Raw genomic sequence first — 20,974 nt, 5'->3', positions numbered from 1 at the left:
GGCAGTAAGTTTAGAAACATTTTATTTTATTTTATAATAGCTTTTCATTTTTCAAAATACAGGCAAAGATCAACATTCACCCATGCAAAATCTTGTGTTCCATAATTTTCTTCCTCTCTTTCCCCTTTCCCCTTCCTCTAATCATCCAATATAGGTTAAACATGTGCAATTTTAGAAACATTTTAGAGTAAAATATATTTATGACATTTAAAATGCATACTAGAAATTTCCTCAAAGGATATATTCCTTAAAAATTTAAACTTTCAGTGATAAGATATGAATAGCATCAGGCTTATTTTAAGGAAGTTGTTTAGTTATCTTTTTAGTCATATCTGATTCTACAGGAATTTGGGGTTTTCTTGGCAATTTGTCAGTTTGTCATTTTCTTTTCTGCTTCATTTGACAGATGAGGAAACTGAGGCAAACAGGGTTAAGTGACATGCCCAGGTCACATAGCCAGTATATATCCAAAGCCCTTTTTAACTTCCTTATTCTGGCCTCACACACTATCTTCCAGCGTCAAATGAAATCAATATTTCACATTTTCTTCCAAGATCAAATGAAATAATTGTAAAAGTACATGACAGTATCTGACACGTAGAAAGTGCTATAGAAATATTATCTATTTTTATTGGTATTAATTGTTTTTTGAGGGAAAGGAGCTGGCAGAATATAAAAGATGTGTATGTTAAAGTACTTAACACTCATTATTTTTCTATTGTACTGAAAGATGACAGCTTTTGATGTATAATGTTATTTTTATAAGAAATTGCAGGACTCACAGCTCATGAAAACATAAAACTATTTTATTTATAATACTGTTTGTATGTGATTATTTTGGATAGATAAAAAAATTTTAATGACTTTTATAACTAGCCATTTAAAAAAATTATGGGAAAATAAACAGAACATAAAGCAGTTTCATATTGTACCAATAAAAATTCATTTTAGATCAGTGATCCAAAGATTTTAATGGCTTTTTAAAAAATGGTTTTAGATTGACTTTGGCATTAAAAAAATCTTAACTTTATCCTTGCAGCTCCATGTATTCAGAATTATTCTGATTGAGTACAAAAAGTGCCAATAAATTTTTTATGACTTGCATATATATGTATTTTTCAGAAGTTAAAATAAATGTTTCATTCTTTGAAAATAAAAAAATTTGAGGTGATTAAGCCATTCCTCCTTTTAGGAGTAAGAAACAAATATGAATTCAGCACATATAAATTGAACACTCATGTGTATTTAAATTGGTTTTTAAGTTTTTAACAAAACTTAATGCCACTTTGGTAACAATTTAAAGTAAAGTATTCTGAACTTTTAAATTTGTCTTAGTGATGAGTTCTTCAAGTCATCATACATGCAAAATGTGCCTTTCTCTTTTTTTTTTTTTGCCTGGGAAGTACGTGCTATTATTAGCACTATTTTAAAAATTATAGCTTTTTATTGACAAAACATATGCATGGGTAATTTTTCAACACTGACCCTTGCAAAAATTTCTGTTCCAACTTTTCCAAACCTCCTTCCCTGCACCCTCTCCCCTAGATGGCAGATAGTCCCATACATGTTAAATATGTTAAAGTATATGTTAAATGCAATCTATGTATACATATTTATACAGTTGTCTTGCTACACAAGAAAAATCGGATTTAGAAAGAAGGTAAAAATAACCTGGGAAGAAAAACAAAAAAGCAAGCAAACAACAGCAGAAAGAGAGCAAATGCTATGTTGGGGTCCACACTTATTTCCCAGTGTTCTTTCGCTGGGTGTAGCTGGATCTGTTCATTACTGATCAAATGGAACTGATTTGGATCTTCTCATTGTTGAAGAGAGCCACTTGCATCAGAACTGATCCTCATATAGTATTGTTGTTGAAGTGTATAATGATCTCCTGGTTCTGCCCATTTTACTTAGCATCAGTTTATGTAAGTCTCTCCGAAACTCTCTGTATTCATCTGTTGGTCATTTCTTACAGAATGATAATATTCCATAGCATTCATATACCACAATTTATTCAGCCATTCTCCAACTGATGGGCATCCATTCAATTTCCAGTTTCTAGCCACTACAAAAAGGACTGCCACAAACATTTTTTGTGCCTTTCTCTTGTAATGAATCCAATTACATTGTACATCTCATGAACTTGTAGTAGTTTTGGTTAACTGTTCTCATGTACCAGTAGAAAGTATAATGGCAAACAAGTCCTTAAGGAAAATGAAGAGATTTATCCACACTGTGAACTTCTTTGTATTTATTCACAGTCTAGGAATGAGAAGAAACTTTCTATGATTCTGGAAAACATAATTAGCAGTGTAGCTCTTTAATATTTTTAAATTGTGTTTAGAAATCTCCTTAAGAATAGGTACACTTTTTTTTTTTTGCTGAGGCAATTGGGGTTAAGGGACTTGCCCAGGGTCACACAGCCACGATGTGTTAAGTGCCTGAGACCAGATTTAAAATCAGGTCCTTCTGACTTCAGAGCTGGCGCTCTATCCACTGCACCAAGAACAGGCATACTTTTAACAAAAGACAACTACAGTTTCAGTAAGATTTAAACTCTGCCATGTTTTAGCTCTGTTTAAATCTATTTTTAAATTGTAAATAGAACACAAAGACTGAAAGGCCTGTATTTGGGAAATGTCAGAGGGTGTTAGGAATGGAAACTAATTCTTTTTGTAAATCCACTCTACTTAAATCAAGAAAGATTGGAGAGGTGTCTCTAGACTGCTAAAAGGGGGGTTTTCCTAATTGTTTGAGTAGATCCTTTGAGAAACTGATGCCCAAATAGCTGCTGACTTTCCCCAAGGCATATAAGAATATTCACAAACTAATGAATAAAAGGCTGTAAGGGATTCTTGAAAAAAAATTTCACATAGAATTCTATAAATTTATACTCATACTACTGAATAGTTTTGATTTGAGTTCTGAAGCCATGAGCTATTAATCTATCAATTCTGGTTTAAAATTTATTGCTAGCAAAATTTCTTCAACTGTTAATCATTAGAACTACTTAAAATTAGGGAATTAGGAAATTGTCACATTCCGGGCAAATTAGAAGGGAGAAAAAGTGATTTGCAATTTGCTTAGTACTCTATATTTCTTGTTTGGCAGTAGTTTAGGTTTTATATTTCAAAATAATTGGATTTATCCAATAGGCCAAGGACCAAGAATATTGTAGATTTACCTCTTAAATAAGGAAACTTTGAGTTAGGAATACCTGCCAGATGGAAGTATTTCTGAGTGATTTCAGAATGCCTCTTTGTCTTTCAAGACAGAGATATGACAGGCTGGATGAAAAAACCCTATGATTTCTATATCTTCCAAGAGGCTTGGAAAAGCTTTCTTCCCGTAAATTCTCCCCACACAGAAAACTAGATTTTATGGCACATCGAAAACCAAGTAAATAATTATAGAATAAGTCATGATTATAAAACCTTTTAGCTAAAGTACCAGTGGCAGTTTTAATTTTTTATTAGCAGAGACATGTTATTCTGAGTTTTCTGCTGTAGCCAACGAGCATTTCCAAAAGTTATGACACCTTAGAAGAGACATTGGATGCTAACAATTACAACTGATGACTGCCTTATATTTTTTTGGGGAGGAAGGGGAAGCGGGCACACTCCATATTATTTCATATGGTATTCTTGGATCAAATATTTGAGGAAATTTGGAGAGGTAAACAAAAATACTAAATTAGTTAAAATCAGCTTTTATTATTCATGTAACAAAGATTTATTGAGATTTGTTAGGTGCAAAGCAATATGAGGTAATAAAATAAATAGAAAGACATGCTCCTTGCTTCAAAGGAGTTTATAATCTAATATAGAGAAGAAAAAACATTACCATGTAAAATAAATATTAACATACCTCTCAAATGCTCTAAAGCCTTAGTTCTCACATTTGTGGCTATTGTTATTGTTATTTCAAAAATTCAAATGGAAATCTACTTGGGGGTCATGTATTAACATGACTGGATTGTGTAAGTATATATGCACACTAAATGATCAATGATGTTCCAAATTTTAACATTATGATTTTCACTGCCCATAATTGAGTTTTTTTTAGTAGAATTAGTCTCTGTCCTAAATGATGATAAAGAAGTTTTGTTATCTCAGCTTTAGTATTTCTGAGGAAAAAGAAAAAGCTGTTTTACCTGGAAATATGGATGAAATATTGACATTTTGGTCAATAAAGACCAAGAAGAGAATACAATAAAAACCAGTAAAGAGAAGGTAGGAGGGACGTGAGGTTGAGGGTAGATAGGAAATTCTGTTTCCTTAATTATAAAAATAAAATTTGTATATTTTGAAAATTAGGAAAAAAAGGGATGAGAGACTGGATCCATGAATTCATTCATATAAAGAGTATGGGAAAACTCTCTGCCAATAGAGTGTACTACTGTCTCTAGTTTATAATCTTAGAGATTATTCTCTAGAGCACTAGTCAGCCTAAATTATGTGAATTGCCCAAGAACCACACAGCCAGGATATATGTGTCAGAGGAAGGACTTGAACTCGGGTCTTCATATATTCCAGTCATTTCTATCTATTGTAACATACTGCTTCTACTTGTAGAGGTTTACAATCATAAATTCTACTTTCAGTGAAGGAAGTGTTTGCTTTACGCAGGGGTCCTCAAACTTTTTAAATAGGGGGCCAGTTCACTGTCCCTCAGATCAAAAACTTTGTTTTGTGGGCCTTTAAATAAAGAAACTCATAGCTCTGGGTGAGGGGGATAAACGTCCTTAGCTGCTGCATCTGGCCCATGGCCGTAGTTTGAGGACCTCTGCAGTTTAAAGGATGTTTATTCATTAAGTATATCCTAATGAGGGCAACTGGGTGGCTTTGAGGATAGAGTTCTGAACCAGGAGTCAGGAAGTCTCATCTTTCTGATTCAAATCTTGCCTCAAACACTAGCTGTGTGACCCTGGGTAAGTCACTTAACACTGCCAGTTTCCTCATCTGTCAAATGAGCTGGAGAAGGAAATGGCCCAAACTACTCCAGTATCTTTGCCAAGAAAACTCCAAATGGAGTCCTAGAGAATGAGACATAATTGAAAGGAACTGAACAACAACAAAATTTTAAATGTATGTATTTCTGTTGGGATTTAAATTTCATTTTGGTGGTTTGGGGCATGGTAGACCACCATACTGGTGTCAGAAGACGTGCATTCAAATTCCAGCTTAGCTACTTAATAACCTGTATGACCTTAACTTCTCTGGACCTCAATTTCTTTATTTGTAACACGAGGAGATTGGTCTACCAGATGACTAGAGTTGTCCTTCCTATCTCTGTATATCTATGATTGAATATTTTGGTTTTACTTATCAAAAATTCACTCATTAAAAATCCTCAGAGTGTAGTTTGAGTATCATTCATGGATCTTTCCTCATGATGATCCTTGAAGAATTTTAGAATTTAGGAATCTTTAAAAGAATAATGAGAATAGTTTTTTTATTTTTCAAAATAAATGCAAAAGATAGTTTTCAACATTCACCCATGCAAAATTGTGTTCCAGTTTTTTTCCTTCTTTCCTTCCCCCTGTCTCCTAGATAGCAAGTAATACAATATAGGTTAAACATGCAATTCTTAGGAAGCCTTTTCTGGTCTTTTGGAGCCTAAATTCAAAATCATAGAATCGGTGACATATTTTGTTTGGTTGTTTTTTGTTTTTTGGTAGTTTTTGTTGTTTGCTTTGCAGTATGGTGGTAGAAGCAAAACGCTGTTTTCAGTTTATATGAGTTATTTTCCTTTGGCACTATAGCAAACTAGTATCTTCTCAGTTGATTTTTAATTGGTCAATCAGACTTTATCACAGTAATTTAGGTTTGTGAGCTCATTTAAAGAATAACTAATTAAAATACAAAAGATAATATTGGAAAGGTTAATGATTAATATTTTAGCCTAGTTGAAGTTAACAAATTATTTAGAAAATACTTTTAAAAATTAGTCTTTTGTTGCAGGTCCAAAGCGTATAATCATGAACCCCCCCAAAATACTTGAGAAAACATTTTCCACTAGTGTTCTTTTAGGGAAAGGAAATAAATATGGAGACCAATTTTCCCACATTTATGAATGGAATCTAGCTTTTAGTAGAAGATTTAGGCTTTATAATTGCAAAAGTCAGTAGCAGGTTAATTGGCATTAAAAAAAAAGTCTGTTTGACAATTGAGAGGTCTCCACAATACTCTGAATAAAAAGACTTACCAACTTGCCTAATATACTGTTGCCTCTTGAATTTATGATGACGACTTTTCAAATCCTGTGTGGATTTCTATTATTGATTTTCTAGCAATAATACTGCAAAAATTTTTTTGTGGTTCAATAAAAAATCTGTATGTTTCTGACTTAGAATGTCACTTTGACACACTGTATTTCATAATGAAGTCTTTTGGCCAATCTGCCACACTTTTGATGTCAAAAATAATTTAACATACAACTTACAGGTTCTGTGAAGTTTAAAACCAAGAAACGGCTGAGGAGATCATCATCCTTTTCATATACAAAAGTCCATTTATTTCCTGTCCACATATTTGCTGTCCTTATGATTCTCTTCCAAAATAAGATAATAAAACTGAGATTATGGTTTTACTTGGTTCATTTGAGAAGGGTTCTAAAAATATAAATTGCAGAATATGGCAGGATTATGGTCAGTTAGGTGGCTCAGTGGAAAGAGTGTTGTGCTTGAATTCTAGAATACTCATCTTCCTGAGTTCAAATGTGGCTTCAGATACTTACTAGCTATTTAACCCTGGGTAAGGCACCTAACTCTGCCTTAGTTTTCTTACCTGTAAAATGAACTGAAGAAAGAAATTACAAACTATTCCAAAATCTTTTCTAAGAAAACCCTAAATGGGTTCACAAAGAATTGAACACAACTGAACAACAACATGGTAGGACTGGAAACATTACAATTTAGTGAAAAGATCTCCAGTTCAGTAATAAGAGAGCTTAAGTTCCAATCCAAGCTCTCTCATATATTTTGATTTTGACCTAATTTGTATCCTTTTGGCCTCAGTTTTCTCATCTATTACATGAGAAGATTGGATTGTACAATGCTAAGGTAAGGTCCTTTCCAGCTCTAAATCTGTGACTTTACTTAGTTTTCTTGTTAATTAGGACATTAGGAGTATACACATATTCAGAGCCATATACAAACCACAGCATAAAATCATTGTTTTTAAGTGAAATGCCATTTAAATTTATTGACTAAGCAAAGCATCTTATGTGATTGAATGGAAAAGTTTGAAAATCATTTTTGTGTTTTAATTTTCAGCTGACTGTTAATGAAGCAGCCGCTCAGCTTTGTGTCAAAGATAATGCCCTTTTGACAAGAAGAGATGAACTCTTTGCCCTTTCTCGGCAGATTTCTCGAGAGGTTACCTACAAGTACACTTATAGAACAACCAAGTAAGCTTTAAAGAGACTGAATGGTGAAACTAGGATGTTTAGGCACAATCCCCAGATCCTGCTGCATGCCTTCCTTCCCCCTTTTAATTCCGTGATTCTGATGGAGTAAATGGATGACTGTGTGGTAAACAAGAAATAAAAAAGCATTGAGTTTTCAAAGCATTACTAACATGAATTCTGATATTGAATGCAGCTCTTCAAAATATTATGATTATCCTTTTAGCAATATAAATAATTTCAGGGAGTATCTCAAAGGATTTTTCTCCCTTTTCAGAAGCTTTTGTTGCAAGTGTAATCATTGAATTTAACAGATATTCTTAAATATCTAGGGAGGGAGCTTGGCATAATAGAAAAAGCTAGCCCCAGGTCCAGGAAAAGGTTCAAATTCTGCCTTTGATACATATTGCGAGTTGCATTTATTTTTTAAAAAATTGCAACTTAGTCCTTTGTCTCTATTCTATTTTGGAGTGCCTACTGTGTGCAGTGAGAAGACTTAATTAATATTTATGGAGCACTGATTAACTGAAAGAAACTATATTAAGAACCCATGGAGTATGAAAAGATGTGTTACCCATTGGCAAGGAAGTTATAAGCAAATATTTTAGATATTTACAAAGATATTGTTGCCTTGCATTTGAGGGAAAAGATAGCTCTAGTATTAACAAGTAAAGTGTATGACACTTCTTTTGAGAAATCAAAGATCATAATAATTTAAAAAACCTCAGTAAGGGGGGGTTTTCATAATTTTATCTATAAATATATCACATTTTGAAATATTTGCAGAGGCTATGTGACATAATAGGAAAAGTCTTAGATGTGCAGACAGAAAACCTGTCTTTGAGTCCTTACTCTAGCATTTAATAGCTGTGTCACTGAGCAAATCATTTCAGCTTTTTTTTCATTTTTAAAATGGGGACAATAATAATTGTGCTAAAATCACCTCAAGGTTAGAATTTTAGAAAATGCTGTTAATTTGGAACTATGCCCAATGGGCCATAAAACTGTATATCCTTTGATCTAGAATTTCACGTTTATATCTGTCCCAAAGAGATCATAAAAAAGAGGAAAGGACCTATGTGTACAAAAATATTTTTAACAGTTCTTTTTGTGGTGGCAAAGAATTGAAAATTAAGGAGATACCCATCAATTGGGGAAATTGCTGAACAAGTTGTGTTGAATGTAATGGAATAGTACTGTTCTATAAGAAATAATGAGTAGATGGATTTCAGAAAACCCTGGAAAAACTTTAGTGAACTGATGCTGAGTGAAGTGAGCAGAACTCAGGAGCACATTGTACATTAGTAACAACAAGATTATATGATAATCAACTGATAGACTTAATTCTTCTCAGTAGTGCAGTGATCTAGGACAATTCCAAGGGATTTGTGATAAAAAAAATTCTGATTACATGCAGAGAAAGAACTATGGAGTCTGAATGCAGGTCAAAGCATACTATTTTCACATTGGGTTTTGTGTGTGTGTGATGGTTTTTCTCTTTTGTTGTTGTGAGTCTTCTTTCACAACATGACTAATGTGGAAATATGTTTAACATGAATATACATCTATAAGTTATATCAGATTGCTACCAGTCTTGGAGAGAGGAGGGAAGGAAAGGAAGTAAAAAAATTTGGAGCTCTTATCTTACAAAGATGAATATTGAAAACTATCTTTATGTGTAATTGGAAAAAATACTCAATTAGATCTTAAAAAAGAAGAAAAATGCTGTTTAAATCTTTTTATAAAGGTGAGTAGTTATTATTATTGTCATCTACAGATCCTTCCCTTTAGATCCCTAACCTAATTCCAAAGGTCTAGGTTTACTTTGCTTTTATTCACTAATAGACCCTCATTTATCCACTAGACCTTCATTTCTTTACCCACCACTTTGGGTTTCTAACCATCACTCATGTAATTACAATTATAGTGTTTTGGTTTGTTTTTTTTTTCCATTCAGTAGCAAAAGGTAATTAAATAGTAGCTACAGGGGAAAAGACCCTAGATTTAATAGGTATGAACTTAGACTTTTGGGATAGTAGGTTTTCTTGCATTTGTATTATACAGACTGTCCTTTCTGCGCTTGGATAATCAGAAGGAACTGTTCCTACTGAGATTCCATCTTCTCTACAGTTCTCTATGTTAAACTTAAAAGTTTAACCTAAGGTAGTTTCTATTGCTTTATATATTTCTGTAGAGTTCTTAGAACTCATGTGTAAATGCTAGTTTGTCCTTCCATCACAAATTAGTCTTAATCTGCTACTTATTTTTATTTTAGTATTTCATTTCCCCCCAATTACACATAAAAAGTTTTCAACATGTTTTAAAAATTGAGTTCCAAAAAATCTCTCCCTCCCTTCCTGCTCCCTTCATTGAGAAGGCAAGCAATTTGATATAAATTATACATGTGTAGTTATGCAAAACCTGTTTTCATATTAGTCATGTTGTAAAAGAAACATAAACCAAAATAAAAAAAAATTCAAGAAAAATAAAGAAAGTTTAAAAAAATATGCTTTAATCTATATTCAGAGTCCATTTTTTTTCTGGGGATGAATAGCATTTTTCATCATAAGTCCTTCAGAATTGTTTGTATTACTGAGAATGGCTAAGTCCTTCACATTTGATTATCTTACAATATTGCTATTACTGTGAACAATTTTCTCTTGTTCTTCTCATCTCATTTTGTATCAGTTCATGTGTTTCCAGGTTTTTCTGAGAGCATCTACTTTATCATTTCTTATAGCAAAAGAGTATTCCATCACAATCATATACAATTTGTTCAGCCATTCCCCAATTGAGGGGCATCTCCTCAGTTTCCAATTCTTTGCCACCATTGATCTGCTGCTTTTAAAGAGAAGAATTGAAGCTCATTTTCACTTCTTATTCTTTTCAGGATAAGATATGAATCAATCAGTCCACAAATGTCATTGAATGCTTTCTATTTGGGGGCTACAAATAAGAAATGATCATTTCCTTTCTGCATAAGTAAATGGTAGCTACTTTTTACTTGTTTCTTGATAGAATTGGTCTTTGCATGTAAACTTGAAAATGATGGGGTGATGCTTTTTGTTATCCTAATGTTTATGTTTTAATATATAAAATATTTATATGTTTTAATAAAATAATACCGAGTGAGATGTATTTAAGAAGAAAAATTGTAATCTTTATTTATTGTTTCCTTAGGTCTAAATGTGGAGAAAGAGATGAATTGTCCCCCAAGAGAATTAAAATAGAGGTATTATTATATTTTTATATATTTTCTTAAGTCAAAAATCAGCTATTTTTAAAAAATATAAGTAAGGAAATGTGAGAAAAGTTATAGAATGTGAATTTTGTTTGTAAAATAGATTTTTAATATCTTATCCTAAAAAGCCTTGAGTAGATTATAAGAATTTTAGAACTAAAAGAAACTTGATTACCCAACTTTTTTTTTTTAATAGATGAAACTAAAGGACTGAGAGATAAAATGGTCAATACTATTGTTCTGTATATTAGTTAGGTGATGCAGGGGTCGTGAAGACATGGCCTAAAATGATTAAATAACATTGTTATTTGGAAGATACAGTGTAAATTAGTGAGAATCAAAATTGTAGACAACTTTTCAAAAAAATTTTATTACTTTTGAGCATAAAGATAACCAACAAGTATTAAAAAAATCATCTGCCAGCAGACCGTAAAGATTGGTAATTTGTAGATAAATGATTGTTTGTTTGTAAAGTGCTTCAGTGAAAACTTATTTAGTTTTTTATTATTTTTATTTATTTCATAGTCTTTTATTTACAGGTTATATGTATGGGTAACTTTATAGTATTGACAATTGCCAAACCTCTTATTCCAATTTTTCCCCTCTTTCCCCCACCCCCTCCCCCAGATGGCAGGATGACCAGTAGATGTTAAATATATTAAAATATAAATTAGATACACAATAAGTATACATGACCAAACCGTTATTTTGCTGTACAAAAAGAATCAGACTCTGAAATATTGTACAATTAGCCTGTGAAGGAAATCCAAAATGCAGGTAGGCTAAAATATGGGGATTGGGAATTCAATGTAATAGTTCTTAGTCATCTCCTAAGTTCTTTTGCTGGTGTAGCTTAAACCTATTTAGTTTTATTCTCCCTAAATTTTACTTACATAATTAATCAGTTTAGTACATATTTGATATATAATACATTGATAAATAAACGCAGCCTTTAAGTGCTCAAATTCCAATTCTTAGACCCACATAAGTGAGACTGAGACTTATGTTGGGAGGTGAGGGGGAGTATCATTGAATACCAGAATATACTTCTCATTTTTTGTTCTGCAGGTGATCAGGTTGGGGTTTATAAGGAGGAATGTACTTCCCTCTCTTAGGGACCCTCAGAACTAAGAATGGTTTCTAGATCACTGTATATATATATATATATATATATATATATATATATATATATATATATATATTTTAAATATGTAATGAATAAGCTGATTGTTTTAAGGCTAATCAGCCTACTAAACAAAGAAGTTAGTGTCAGCACCTGGCCAGAAATGCTATATTTTGAGGTCTTTTCTATATAGTCACATGTAGATGCTAAGATATGATAGAATGTTTGAATTGAAGGTCAAATCAGCACCTTTTGTATGCAGAGATTTTTGGTAGTTGTTGGATTAGATACAAATTTTAGATATGACATTCATTGTCCTTCCTCTAGTGGAATCTACAGTATAGCAGGAAGATATAATATATACATATACATAATATACATAACCAAAACCTCATCCAAAGTTTATTTACTAAAGTATCAAAAGGTCTTCTTAGACAGTTGGTGCTAATGCATGGGCCATCTGTGTTGTCTTGTGTAGCAATACAAAAAGGAGACTCATGGGACAGAAAGGGGAGGATAAACAAAGTGGAGGAACTAAGGAACAGAATAATAGAGGTAACAGTGTTACCAGCGTTCTGCCATGCTGTTTTAATTTCACTTACCTGGTTTATAAGCAGAGCTGGAGGTGCAAGGATGAGATCAGCCAGCTCTCTGGGAGTCCAAGAATGCCCTCTGATGTTGGAGAATGTGCATGACAGCCAAGAGTGACCACTTGATTAATGAAACCAGACTAGGTCCAGAGTCAGATAGTGCTCATGGGCCCCTTTAACTGCTACTTGTTGAAGTATCTTAAAGAGTTGCAAACAAAAATGCCTTGGGAGATCCAGAGCAGAGGATAGAAAGTCCATTGCAGTGAGGAGTTGGGCCAGAGAAGGCCTCCCTTAAGTAGATTGCTTTTGAGTTGGGTTTTCAAGGATGAGTAGGAATTATATAGGCCCAGAGGTGCAAGAAAAGGCAATCTAGATACTCCAGTAGATTATAAACTCCTTGAGGGAATAGACTTTTACTTTTGTTGTTGTTTTCCTGGGACCTAGTACTATGCCTTGCACATTAGAAATGCATCGTTAGTATTAGTTGAATTGAATTGAATAGACTTTGGGAATAACTGGAACAAAACCCTGGAGACAGGAAAGTTTGAGTTTTGGATAGTAAGAAAAGTAGACTAGTAAGGCTGAAGTCTAGAATGAGATTGATTGATAAATTTAAATTAAATGCGAAATTTAGGGTAAATTAACCCTAAATTATGGAGGTTTTGAATGCCAGGCTAAGAAGATTGAACTTTGTTAGTAGCAGATGGCTATTGAAAGGTTTTGAGCAAAAAGGTGACATGGCCAGATTTCTACATAAGGATAGTCTTACATTGGTATAAAGGGTGGTTTGGAGAAGGGGAGAGAATCGATGTGGTGAGAATGTTAAGGAGGAAGTAAAAAAGAATGATTTGGAGAGTCTGTACTATGGAAGTGGCAGTAAGATCCAAGATGCACACACTATCAGATAAAATTAGCAGGACTTTGTTATTGATGAAATTCAAGATGAAGTAGAGAAAACAGTCAAGATTTAGTGCTACTGGCAGAAATACTGAAGTCAGAAGGAAGTGCAAATTATTTGGAGAAATATAAATCAATTGTGGAGATGCTAACTTTGTGGCATTGGCAGGATAACCAGGTAACTGTCATTTGGGGATGAGAGGTTATTTAGGAGTGCTCTGCCAAAAAAAAAAAAAAAAGAAAAAAAAGAAAGAAAGAAAGTGATAGTTGAGGTAGATAGAGCAAATGAAGTTGCCAAGGGAGAGTGTATAAAGAAACAAAGAGGGTAGAGGACAAAAGACACAGAGATTAGAGAAGTAGGGGGAAAACAAATTGAATGATATCTGAAGCTAAGATACAGAAGTATGCAGGAGAGGAGATACTGTTCAACAATTTCAGATACTGCAGAGAAGTAAAGGAGGATAAGTACTGAATAAAGTCCATTAGATTTAATAATAAGGTGTGATTGTAGCTTTTGAGCAGTTTTAGAAGAAGATTATAAAGGATTGAGGAGAGAGTGAGTGATAAGGAAGGTTCAGGTAGGGATGAAGAGACATTAGTATATTTAAAAATAAATGGTAAGGAGCCACCAGAGAGAGAAAGATTGAAGTCAATTGATTGTTGATTCAAGGTCCTGAAGGAGTTTGTGGGAATCAAAGGTTGAGTAAGAAGTAAGGTTGCCTCTTTTTGTATAAGAAGGAAAGGAAGAAGGTAAGTGATTAAGCTATGAAATATGTGGGAATTGTCATTTGACCTTCATTTATTGATTTGTGAGGTTAAATTATCTTTTTTTAAGCTGTTAAGAGCTTCAGGGAGAATAGGTTTGGAACACTCTATGAGGATAGTAATATAAGGAAATAGTGAGTATGAGGGTTGCCAAGATGCATTGGGGACTCAGCTGAAGTTATGGAAGGGACCTTAGAGTTCATCTGTTTAGTTCAAATGCTTCGTTTTACATATGAAGAAACTGAGATTAAGAAAGACAGATGAAGAGAACATTATACACAGCAACAACAAGATTATGTGATGATCAACTGTGATGGATTTGGGTCTTTTCAACAGTGAGGTGACTCAAGGCAATTCCAATACATTTGTGATGGAAAGAACTATCCGCATTCCACAGAGAGAAATGTGGAGACTGAATGTGGATTAAAACATAGTATTTTCATCTTTTTGTTATTGTTATTGTTTGTTTGCTTGTTTTTTTTGTTCTCTTCTATTTTTTTCCCCTTTTAATCTGATTTTTCTCATGTGGCATGATGAATATGGACATGTATTTAGGAGAATTGCACATATTAACCAAAAAGGAAGGAAGGAAAGAAGGAAGGGAGGAAGGAAGGAAGGCAGGAAGGAAGGAAGGGAGGAAGGAAAGGAAGGAAGGAAGGAAGGAGGATTGATGCAGTAAGTCACTAAATTAGTTTGCAAGTGAGTAAACAGAGCTGTGATTAGAATCTGTTTTTTTTCCTGGTTCATTATTTTTTGTGCAATGCCACTTGTCTGCTGATTTGTTGTTAAATGCTTTGTTACTTCTCTAATGACTAATGGACATTGAAAATCAAGCACTTAAGGGAATATTTTAAGTCAAGGGAACATCAACAAAATATATCACTGTGATTCTGTTTTTTCTTTGTCTCTCTCTATTCTCTCTGTCTCTGTCTCTCTGTTTATCTCTGTCTCTTTCATTTTTATTGGTTTAGGGAGCTTCTGGTGAGGAACTTCTTAAACCAGTACAGATTCTTCTGAAATGTATAGTCTTAGAGAATGTTTGATCAATAAGAGATGAAGTGATCCACAGCTACTACGTATGTGGGGCTTGAACCCACGTCTTTTTTTTATGCTGAGACCAACTCTCTTTGAACCATGTCAGTCTGTCTCCCATCTTATTAATTGTTGATGGGAATTCATATGACTTTGTCTTTTGTGGTCATTTCCTACTAAGAACTTGCTTTAAAGCATATAGACATAATTTTAGGGAAATGACTAACACAGATCCAGGGTGTGGAAAAGTTTGTTTGCTTATTTTTACTTTGATGTTGTTGGTTCTATATTGGGGTTTTAACACACTTAGTTCTACAGTGTATTTGGTTCCATCCAAGGATATACTTACTTGGCACTCTGCCCTAAAGGACTGTTTATTAGAGCTGTTTCGCACTAGAAAGTCCACTAAAGGCAATGTTGTAAGTAAAAGTCCTTGCTTATTAATTTTAACTAATTGACTTCTTATGGTAAAAATTGGAAACTAGTGGTATAGAAAGGAAAGTCAACAAATAGAAGAAAATTAGGAAGGAACCCATTTGGTGAGTTTGAAGAAGAAAGGGAACACTATGAGGTTCAAGTGATCAAAAATGTAAGTCAGACAGCAGGGAAACAGTTCTAATCTTATTCATCAGTGGCACTAATACTGACAGCCATTACTATTCAAATTACTTTCTGATTTGGCATAAGACCCATATCATTATTTCTTTATTGACATTGTTTTAGTGCTTAGTCTTGATGAAAATCTTTGATGAGTCACATGAATACTTACCATGTTGAAACCTATTTTATTGCCCCAATATAAAAATTCAAAATTCACACCCCACAAAAGTTTTGGAAATAAAGAATATGTGAATGTGTATGGATAGAATAACTTATATTTTAACACATTGGCTTTCCCCAAAATATCATTTTTATTTCCTTTAATGAATTGTATAATTTTCCTGGAAAATGAGCGCTATTAAACCATTTCATTAATCTAGGAGCTGACATTGAGATGGCTTTTAAAAGTAGGATTTTTCTTTCTACTTGGTTTTGAGGGATGAAAACTTTTAAGGGGTCCTATATAGATGGATGAATATATAGATAGATAGTTGACCTCACAGTCTAGATGGAGGCTTTTTGATTGAGGTCCATGGATTCCCTTCCCCAAGGAATTCATGTATAGATTTCATGGGGCCCATAAATTTGGGTGGGGAAAAAATAAATATTTGTTTTCACTAGGTTCTAATTGAAATTGAACATTTCCATCAATTATGAATTTAATCAAATTACTCTAAAAAGGTATCTATAGGCTTTACCAAACTGCCAAAGGTATTAATGACACAAAAAAGTTAAGAACTTTTGATCTAGAAGTTTGATGATGAACATTTTTTCTTATTGATGTTAAATTTTAAAATTTTCACTTCTGAATACAACCTGGTAGCTGACATTGACAATTGACATTATTTTTGCAAATATACATGAATAGAAATTTTCTTGAATAAAATGGCAAAATAGAATGTCAGTGTAGAATAGAAATAATAAATGTGAAAAGAGAGAAGTATTTTAACAGATTTAGTAGTAATGTTTCTTGGAAATGGATGATATATTTTCCTGATACTTGAGGCTGAATTTAAAGTACCTGTTGAGCAAAGGTAGATGTGAGTTTAATATGTCGAATCCACTTTTTCCTGTAAATGTACTTAGAGGTTAGTCTGAATTTTCCTCTTCATAACTAGGCATGTTTTTAATTGCTACTGGTTAGTTTTTTTTTTTTTTTAACATATATTTGCATATTGAGCTCAGTATAAAAACACAATGATTAAAATCTACTATAGTTGTAGTCAGATCCATTGTACAAGGCATGGTAGTCATTAAAATTCACAATAAAATTTTAAACTTATGTTTTTAATCAAGACCAAGAATTCGAGGAGGTTAACATAAAAATACATAGTCAACAGGCTTGGAGTGGGGACTACAATGTTCTTTCTTCCCTTTCTTTATAATCTATTATTAATTTTTTTTTAGTGAAGCCTCAAATCAGGTTAGTCGTGTTTTTGAGTTTAGCTCCTTTCTAAAAATGTGCTTTAGTAAGTAAGGTATGATTGCTCTGCCCTGTCTAACTAGCCCAGACACCATCCCTGGTATATTTATTTGGCTGTACTGAAAGCCCAGACTTCAATCAAGTTTCAAGAATTATGCTCTTTTCCATTTTCATTGGACACTCAGAATCTAGTTTTTGCGATAACTGAAAATAGATGTTATAACTTGCTTTTTTAATAAGAATTTTTTAAGGAGTGAAATTAACTTTTTTCTCAGTATTTTATTTTTTTAATTACATGTAAAGATAGTTTTCAGCATTCATTTTTTTGTAAGATTTTTAAGTTCCCTCCCCAAGACAGAAAGCAATCTACTGTAGATTATACATGTACAATCCTTTTAAATGTATTTCCCAGTTAATTATATTGTGAAAGAAAAATCAGAACAAAAAAGGAAAAATCATGAGAAAGAAAAACCAAAAAAGAAAAAAGTGAAAGTATGATGCTTTGTTTTGCATTCAGTCTCCATAGTTCTCTGTCTGGATATAGAGGGCATTTTCCATCTCAAATTTTTTGGAATTGTCTTGGTTCACAATATTGCTGAGAGGAGCTGTCTGTTATAATTTAATTTAATATAACCAGAGTTGTAAATTTTGCATTTTATAATGTTCTCTTTCTTGTTTGGTCATAAATTCTTCCAGTCTCTAAAGATCAGACAGGTAAACTATCCCTTGCTCTGGAATCTTTGGGTTTTATCAAACAATAGATTGCTATAGTTATTGACTACTATGTCTTGTGTAATTAACCTTTTCTCAAAATCTCCAGCTTCTGGGATAACCCACTATTTGACAAATTGCTGGGGAAACTGGAAAATAGTATGGCAGATATCAAGATAAGGTTGAAATGGGCTCATGATTTAAATATAAAGGGTGATACTGTAAGCAAATTAAGAAATCAAGGATAATTTACCTGTCAGATCTTTGGAGAAGGGAGGAAATCAGATAGCATTTTATTATCTGGGGAATCTTACCTCCTAGTTGACTGGAAGCCCTTCCATTTATAGGCATAAGGTGAAAATAAATTATAAAATATTAAATTTAACAGGATACTTTTTGAAATTCAAATACCTATTGTACCCCTTTGTCTAGAATGAGTAAGTAGGCAGTCTTAGAGAAAAATGTATGTGAAATAAATCTACAAAATAAATTAAAGGAGAAGAAAAATTGAGAAGTAAAGCATTGAGATCTTGTTTGTCTTTTTGTTTCTTCTTTTTCTTTTCTTTTTTTTTTAATGTAGTAGGTAGAAATAAATGACATCTGGTCATTTTACTCAGAAATCACCTTGTTTCATGGAGAAACCTTGCTATTAGCTCCATTTTTATTTCTTAGACTAGAAAAAGAGAAATATCAGTGAATGAGAATATGACTACTAATCCCAGGATTGGAAAAAGTGGCTTTTTTGTTCATGTTTAGATTTCATATTATAAGTTTTCTTCTTTTTCATAAATTACTGGCAACTGGGATGAGAGAGTTGGGAGGTGCTAATTCCCTTACTTCCATGTGGGCTAGTAATGGAAAGCAATCAGAGATAACTGGATAAAAAGAAGTCATATTAGTTCATAGAGACTAGGGAGCCAGAGATTCAGAGACAAAGAAGTTTTAAAAGAACTTCAGTGGGTGCAGGGAGTGGGGGGGGGGGCACCCCCTGGGGAAATCAGGGCCTGAAGAAGAAAGACTCAGAGGAAACATCTGCAAGCAGTTCCAGTTGTGTGGGGGGAGGGAAGAGGGTACAGTGCATCCACCTACGCCATTACTAAACTGGTTGAAAAAGAAAGCCAGTATAATTTGATATGGATTTTTCCCCTCAGGATCAGAAGAACAGAAGCAGTACAATCTGCTATTCATATAGAAAGTGTGAGTAGAAAAAAGGATTGAGCACATGTGGGACTGAGAACATCTGCTCTGAGAAGCCATTTTAGAGGCAACTGAGCAGCAGCCTAGAAGGAATGTAGGGTTTCTGCTGGTGTTTTGGGAAAGGACTGGAGGAGGAATAGGGTTGGAAACTAGTGGGATAGGAGTAATTAGGTCATGAACAAGCGTCCCACCCCATAGCTTTTAAGTCTATAGTCTTTTTTAGCGAGGGAGCAGTATGATTAATTGCAGGATCCATGAATATGGCACCAAAACAAATTGCTTGCAGCTTGATATAGACGCTGATTGGAGCCCAGTGGTAGAGATGGGGGAGGGGGTTTGGGGGAGAAGCGTTAAAAAAACAACTGATAAATAAAAGATATGCTTAGTATTGGAAATGCAAAGTAGAAAAAAGTCTTGATTCTTGTGCCATCTTCATCCCTTCATTTCTAAACCCATGTAGTTTGGTTATTTTAATCCTTTTGTGTTTCAGAGTGACAGCTGCCCAACCCACGTAGTTCTACTACCAATGGAGTCTTGAATAATATAGAAACTGCAAAAAACAGTGAACAGAAATATATGTGATGGTGGTCTTGGCAAACAAACCCATTACTATGTGTTTATCATTTGCTGAGTAGTTTTTTTTTTCCTTTAGAGGCACTACTATTCATAAATTCTTTTCTAAAACATTTCACATGTGGATGTTATAGTGGCATCCCTATTTTCTTTTGAAATGGTCCTCTCTTCTAAGAATAATATTAAAAATGTTAATTGTTTATTATATAGGTGTGATAGGTATTGGAAATAGAGAGACAAATACTGAAGAGTCCCTGCCCTTGAGGAGCTTACATTTTATCAAGGAAACAATGTACACATATGTAAATCCAAAATATATACAAGATACTTCTGACATTTACCTTTGAAAGCAATGTAGTATGATATGGGATATAGAACATTGGACTAGATTCAGGAAGACCTTATTTCAAATCCTATCTTAGATACTTGGACCCTAGGTAGGTCATTTAATCAGTTTGAGCCTCAAGTTTCCTCATTTATGAAAAAAAAAATTTATTTTGAAAGGGGGCAAATAGAATTACCAAAAGTCAGCACTTTGAATGAAGCTGAAAAAATGAAATGCCATGTATGCAGAATAACAAGAAAGCCAGTTTGGCTAAAATATACAAAGTATGTGGAGCCAGATGATGATGGATTTTTGAATGCCAAAGAGAAGTCTTATTCAACTGGTAATAGAGATCAACAGGACCGTTTTTTCAAGGGAGTAATTAGATTTGTGCTTTGGAAATACTACTTTGGTGGCTTAAATTGAAGAGGAGAAAAGCTTTAGGCAAAGAGACCACTTAAGAGACTAGTGCAAGTAATCTAGCCAAGAAAGGATGAGGGCTGAATTAGGATATTGACCATTGGAGTGGAGAGAAGGGGACAGATGCAAGAAATAGAGTTAGAACCTACAGTATTTGACAACTGCTTGAATATGGGAGAAAGAATAAGGATTCAGGAGTAATTGTAATGTTCCAAACCAGAGTAATTAGAAGAATGGTGCTATATCCAAGAAAAATAAGGAACTAAGGAAGAGGAGTGGTTCTGGGGACAAGTTTTGAGTTCTTTTTGGACATGATGAATTTGGGATATGTATTAGACATCTAGATGGAAATCCATATGACAGTTGGAGATGTGAGACCAAAGGACAGTAAATTTGGAAATAGAGATTTTGTAGTCTTCTGCTTAGAGATGATAACTGAATCCATAGACACTAATGAGATCACTAACTTAAAGGGAGAGAAGAGAGAAAGCCTCCAAAACAAAGTCTTTGGATATACTCATAGTTTAGAACGTGGGATATATCTAGTAAAAGGGACTGAGCAATGAGCAGATTATAGGTAGGAGGAGAACCAAGAGAGTATTCACGAAGAGAACATATTGTATTAGATGTATCATACAGGTCAATAAAGATGAGAATAAAAAGAGAATAT

The 20,974-nt window shown here is 33.5% G+C and overlaps 1 protein-coding gene across 3 annotated transcripts in view; it reads left to right on the top strand.

Annotated features, from left to right (window-relative positions):
- NAB1 (NGFI-A binding protein 1) overlaps positions 1 to 20,974 on the top strand; it is a 60,045-nt gene that overhangs the window by 21,188 nt on the left and 17,883 nt on the right. For all 3 annotated transcript variants that reach the window (XM_031960302.1, XM_031960301.1, XM_023499346.2), the window contains exons 3-4: positions 7,277 to 7,410; positions 10,588 to 10,639. In XM_031960302.1, the coding sequence (XP_031816162.1) occupies positions 7,277 to 7,410; positions 10,588 to 10,639 (186 nt within the window). The remainder of the gene's footprint in view (positions 1 to 7,276; positions 7,411 to 10,587; positions 10,640 to 20,974) is intronic.

The sequence above is a fragment of the Sarcophilus harrisii genome, chromosome 3 (assembly GCF_902635505.1).
Source record: "Sarcophilus harrisii chromosome 3, mSarHar1.11, whole genome shotgun sequence".
NCBI classification, from domain to species: domain Eukaryota; kingdom Metazoa; phylum Chordata; class Mammalia; order Dasyuromorphia; family Dasyuridae; genus Sarcophilus; species Sarcophilus harrisii.
Note: the sequence above shows the minus strand (reverse complement) of the source record. Positions and strands in the feature narration are given on the sequence as shown.